The following is a 6000-nucleotide window of genomic DNA, read 5'->3' on the forward strand; positions in this document are numbered from 1 at the left end:
TTATATGTTTGGGACAGTAGTTTTACAATTGTACCCTTGAGTTCTATGAATTTCTTTGGTGGGATGCCATTTTATAATTTTTTTTCTAGTAGGTAGCAGAAGAGATTTCTCTGAACTCTTAAGAATTTTTTTGTTTACATTACATAACTAACCATTTGTATACATGTCAAGTTTCTCAGTAGTTATTTGTTGAATTAATGGAGTAAGTCAGCTGGTTAGTTATCTCTTAAAGTTAATTTTAAAAATAGGCTCAGTAGACCACAGAATAGTATCTACAGAATGGAAAAGCCCCAAATTTTAAAGGTAAACTGCTTTGCTTGACATTCCATGATAATAAATAATAGAGAATTTAAAAAGAACTATATATGAAATGATATAATTATAAATAATATACTACTATATACTAAAATAATCTTTTGATGTAATTTACTTTGTCAAAGAAATTAAATATTTTCATTTTTTATTTAGTTTCTTAAGTAACTACAAATAATTTGTGTGATTGTACCTTATTAATGCCTGAAAGAATGATTTGCTTCATGTAGAGGAAGGGGAAGAGAATAAGTATTCTTAGGCATGGTGGTAAGCACTTCTTAAAAATAATATTCATTTCATCCTTGACAACTATATGAAGTATATATCTATTTTAAATCCTCATTTTATAGTTGAGGAAACTGAGGCAGAAGTTAAAATAACTTGCCGGGGGTCACACAGTTAATAAGCATCTGAGGCTAAATTTGAACTCATGTCTTCCTGATTTCAGGCCCAACACTCTATCCACCATAACATCAGCTGGTTCTGAATGAAAAAAGGCATGTCAAATTCTGTACAGTACTCGCCTATAATGCTGATAATGGTCATGGATTTGCTTCCTGAAGTATTTTTATTGTGATAAACTTAGCACAAACTTTTTCCCCTTAATTTTTATCTTTTTACTGAGCTTTTGTTTTTTACATTGCTTTCATTTCTTCTTGTAACAAAGGCTTTTTTAAAAGTAGGAGGAAAGCAGTTTGGCAAAACCAAATAGTACAACAACCAAGTCTTTTTTTTTTTAATCCATTTCCTTTTGTCTTAGAGTCAATAACTAAGTATTGATTTCAAGGCAGAAGAGCAGTTAGCACTAAACAATTGGGGTTAAGTGACTTGTCCAGGGTTACACATAGCTACAAAGTCTCTGGCGCGAAATTCGAACCCAGATCCTCTTGACTCCAGGCCTACTGCTCTAGATCCATTATACAACCTAGCTGCCCTAATAATGGAATCTTAATAGTATAATTAATATTCCTCACCCACAGTTCCCTACCTCTTATACAATTTTTGATGAAACAGGCCCTTTTGAAATTATGCATTGAGAGACCTTTCTAAAGAGGTTAATACATTTTTGAATTTGGACAATTGTATTTTTTTCTTTAATAGTTTGGCAAATTTATGGTTTTTCTTATTCTGTGCATATACGTATTTGTGTATGTGAATAGAAAAGGAACACATTTAGATTTTTAATCTTTACCTTATTATTTAGAGTGAATATTGATAGTAAACCAGATTGGTCAGGCATATGCTATCATTTTTCAAATGACAAAACAATTGTTTGATTTTGTCAAATTAATATAATTAAGACTTAAACTAAAGATTGTTGCAAAATCAATATTGATTAGAAAAGCAAGGTCAAAGTAAGGCCACAAGATTTTTTAAAAAATGTATTTTCGTTTCATGAATTGGTTTCTATTCCTGAATATTTTGTAAATATTTTATGCATGCTTTTTTAATATATTATTCTCCTTTTTTTCCCTTTAAGATGATACATGTTGATGCCACCATTATGGACCTCCTAAGCAGAAGATAGCCCTACTGAGAAAATGAGCACTTTGATCATTCAGTCTTTGAACTTTAACTTTTGACTGGAAGTGACCTATATAGGCAATGAAGACTACTTCCTTTTTTCTGCATTTTTACTCGTGTGCATTCTGGGCACGTGTTGATCGCTGGTTCAGTCCAGGCAACTGACATGCTTTATTAGACATACAGTATTAATGCAGGTGTCAGGAAATGTCAAAATAATTCCATTTTTTTTATTTTTATTTTTTAAAGCTTTTGGAAAATGTCCAGGGCCTCCATGTATTGTGCAATAACAATGACTTCTTGGCAGTTTTGAGACGTTCATTGCTGGCAATGGACATCATTAACAGGAAAGGTTTTACTCCTGCCACCAAATGATAAATGCATGAAAAGGGCCTATGAAATGAGCTTTATCAGTTATAATGGGATTATAAGTAAAGTGAAGGATCCATCATAACTTTGAAAGTCACCCCAACCATTTATATTTGGATTCTATGCACTGTGATCCTAAGGTTAGCAGCATGAATTAACATGCGTGTCTGTAAAGGACTGTAATGAAAGATCATTGCATATTTATTGAATTGTTTATATGCTGTCAAATTGTTTTGACATGAAAGGTTTTCAAGTAACATTGGCAGAGAGGTACAATATGTTATCCCTATGGTGAAAATAAATACATTTGTTGTATATAGTTACTCAATCTCTGAAGTAAAGGTATGAGTAATATAGGGTATGAATGGTTTAATCAAGGCTTTATTTTGGAAGTAAGAAAAAGTGGCAGCGATCACTGAATTGCTGCAGTCCATGATTGGGCTTATAATTTGTATATTAAAAGGTTTTTCCAAGTAGATTACATTCTCTTACTTCCTGCTAGCCATCAGCATGAGCCCTGCTGCCTTCACAATATTTCATTTAATTTATATGTTGAAGAATCCATAAACCATTTTGTTTGCGGTCTCATTTCTTTTGTTATATTGTAAGTCGAGTTTGAATGTTGCAATATTTTAATTGAAAAACTTTGTCAAAATATTTTCTTGTAAATTTTCTTTATCTGTAAGCATCACCTTGTCTTTTAATCCTGTACTATAAAGAAAGAAATACATTTTTGACAGAGGCGTAATGTTTTGACAAAAAAGTGTGGACATTTTTATTTAAGTTTAAACAGCTAGAGTATAAGATGATATATTTTCTTGTCTGTCTCACACAGCTCTAGTTTTTCCTTTTTTTGTGGTGGTTCTTCAGAAGCCTTTGCATTTAGGTGACTTTTCTAAAAAAAAGAAAAAAGTGTTGAAAGATAGATTCAGTTACTGTCACCAATATGTAACTTAATGATATTGCAACTAGATTCTCTTTTAAGAAAGCACTTGATGTATTTTATAAACTACCTTTAACACTTATGCAAAATCAGTTTCTACTACAATGTTTTTACTAATGCCTTATAGTTGCGCTCTGAAAAAATAAATCCTATCGTGAATACTTGCTTTAATTTGGACTTTAAGAAAAAAAGGTAATTGGCTAAAAGTATTGAAATGTTTATCAAAAAAAACCTAAATCTAGAATTGGCAAATGGTATTCTAAATACTGTTTTTAATCTGTGTATAGTAATGACATTTTGTAGCATTGTACATACTGTTAATTGCATAAAACCATACACTTTTAAAAAGTGTAATTGCTGAACTCAGGGGTGGGTAGACCTCATATTTTTGCTGTAGAAGTGTTGGATTTAAAAAATATATGGCCACCAAATTAAGGCTATTATTAATTTAACAACACTGTTAGTTTGCAACTCTCACTTTTTCTATTAAAAGTTTGCTTTAGATCTTATTTAACAACTAAAACTGTATGGTGAAGCTAGATGTACACAAGTTCTTAATGATCTTTATAATACTTCAACTAGTTGGCCTGTTCAGAGCCAATTATTTTTAATGCTTTGAGCTACTATAATTTAGTTTTTAACTACTTTTAATATAAAATATATAAAATTTTGCAGCTGTAAATTAGTTAAATTATGTATTTTCATATTTTATCTGACTGCTTTATAGTACTGGGTGACGACCAATTATTTCTCCAAGAATCTTTCCATTATACTGGATTCTTCCTTCTGTATTAGAGGTATTGTGAAAATTATTCACCAAAGGACTTAACCTTGCCATATTGTAGATTGAAGGGTAATTTATGAGCTCATAGTAGCCTTTTGATATAAGCAATGTTTAGATATACTTCTCCAATTATAGTCACCATGAAATGGTTTAAAGTGTAAATGGAAAAAAAGTTTTAAATGACCCAGTCACAAATGAAAACTATGATTTAAAGAATGTGATAAAATAGTAAAAGAATAGTCAGGTCAGCCACCCATTAATAGCATGTTGCTATCTGGTTTAGAATTTTATTCCCTAGAATTAAAAAATATGTAAAGAACAAAAACATTAATCTTTACATTTTATTTGGAAATTTGGTTGTTGACAAGTTGGCTTCACAAATATTTTGTATTTACTCTCATTATGAAATGAACTGGTTTACTTACATAACTGTCCTAAACTAGGGCTAAATAATTGATTGTTTTTTGGTGGAAAATAATAGCTACTGATGTTAGTAATTTAATTGCCCATTATTTGGAAACACATCCAGATGCTGTAACCAGAATACCAAGAAAATGTATATAATGTTAAAGAATGTGCTTTCCTCCTCTTCCACATTTATTCCAAGATAAAAGGCACTATTTGTTGCACAAGCTTATAGAAATAATAATTTCTTATTTAGCATATATATTTTTTGAACATTCTTCTAGACTGCCAAATACTTAGCTAGTGCTACTTTCAGATTGTACATTATTTATGCATGCTTAAATCATGAGCATGGTGCCCTTTGAAAAATCATTTCAAATATTACAAATAGATATTATTAGATGATAAAAGGTGAGTTTACATTCACCTTTCCAGAAAAGAAAAAGTTTTGGGCACTGTTCTATAAGGATCTAATTTTTGCACTATAAAGAATTTTTTATAATATGTCAAAGAGTATGGAAAGCTACTTTTTTTTCTCCTAGAAGAAAAGACTGAGGTCTTAAGTATGATATAAATTTATTTGGGGAGAAATGTCTTCCATTTTCTTGCATAGATCAATATTTGGCACAAAGAATAACTAGAACACTTCATCAGTAATTCTCTGGGTTTTTTATATCTACAACAAAATATTTCCAAAGGTTAGATGCCTATATTGGGCATGTATTCTTCATATTCTAAAATAGGGACCCAGTGGCTGCATAATTGCTCCCAAACCACACCAAAGATAATGGAATCAGTGAAGGTATTTGGAAGCAGATTGTCACTGTTCATGTACATTTTTATTACAACTTGTTGCTGATATAAATTTTAAACACCTGTTTCCAAGAATTAAGACAAAATTTGTTTGAATTTCTCACAAAAAATAGAAGAGCTAAGGAGAGGTAATGTCTGTTTAATCTGTTTTAAATAAAGAATTCAGTGTCACTAGTCCTAATTTTTTATGATTCCTGCTGCTTATATTTCTTGACTTCAGACTTTATTGGATTTTCATTTACTTTCTCCACCTTAGATGAATGCTAGAAATTCATTATAGTTTGAATTTTTTTTAACACGAAATTTATCTGGTATTTGGGGAACAAAGAATATCATTTAAGTGATTTTTCTGACAAATTAAACCCACCCGTAATTTAACTGTTTCTTTGTTCATCATGCTTATTCACATAAACCTAATTGAATTATTTTACTAAGTTGTAACTCTTGTAATCACTTTAAATACTACCCTTATCTATGGCTTGTACATTATATACTTCTTTTTCTAGACCTGCCAGTGAGGTGTAGAGAGGGCTGGAGTAATTAGAGCTACTCTTAATTCTGTGTTTAAACAAACACAATTATCTGTTCTGGGAACATGTCCTGCTTCTGGAAAAATGTTCAGAAATCTGACTGTCAGAACCATGTTTTATTTCCCACTGTCTTCCAACTTGATATAACATTTGGATCTGTATGGACTAAAGAATGTTTCCTCGCCCAGCACCTGAATTATAAGCTGAACCAAAGTTTTGTAAAGTAACCACAAAATATAAAAACTCATTTTATGGTTCATTGTCCGGATTAGTTAAATTGTGGATCAGATTAAATATTTGACAGTTTATTGAATACATAT

The 6000-nt window shown here is 30.8% G+C and overlaps 1 protein-coding gene across 1 annotated transcript in view; it reads left to right on the plus strand.

Moving 5' to 3' along the window:
* UBE2W (ubiquitin conjugating enzyme E2 W) overlaps nucleotides 1–3511 on the plus strand; it is a 90163-nt gene extending 86652 nt beyond the window's left edge. Inside the window, 1 exon segment of the mRNA XM_044682487.1 lies at nucleotides 1793–3511. Coding sequence (XP_044538422.1) covers nucleotides 1793–1806 — 14 coding nt within the window. The 3' untranslated portion in view covers nucleotides 1807–3511.
* Nucleotides 3512–6000: the final 2489 nt, after the last annotated feature.

The sequence above is a fragment of the Gracilinanus agilis genome, chromosome 1 (genome assembly GCF_016433145.1).
Source record: "Gracilinanus agilis isolate LMUSP501 chromosome 1, AgileGrace, whole genome shotgun sequence".
NCBI lineage: Eukaryota > Metazoa > Chordata > Mammalia > Didelphimorphia > Didelphidae > Gracilinanus > Gracilinanus agilis.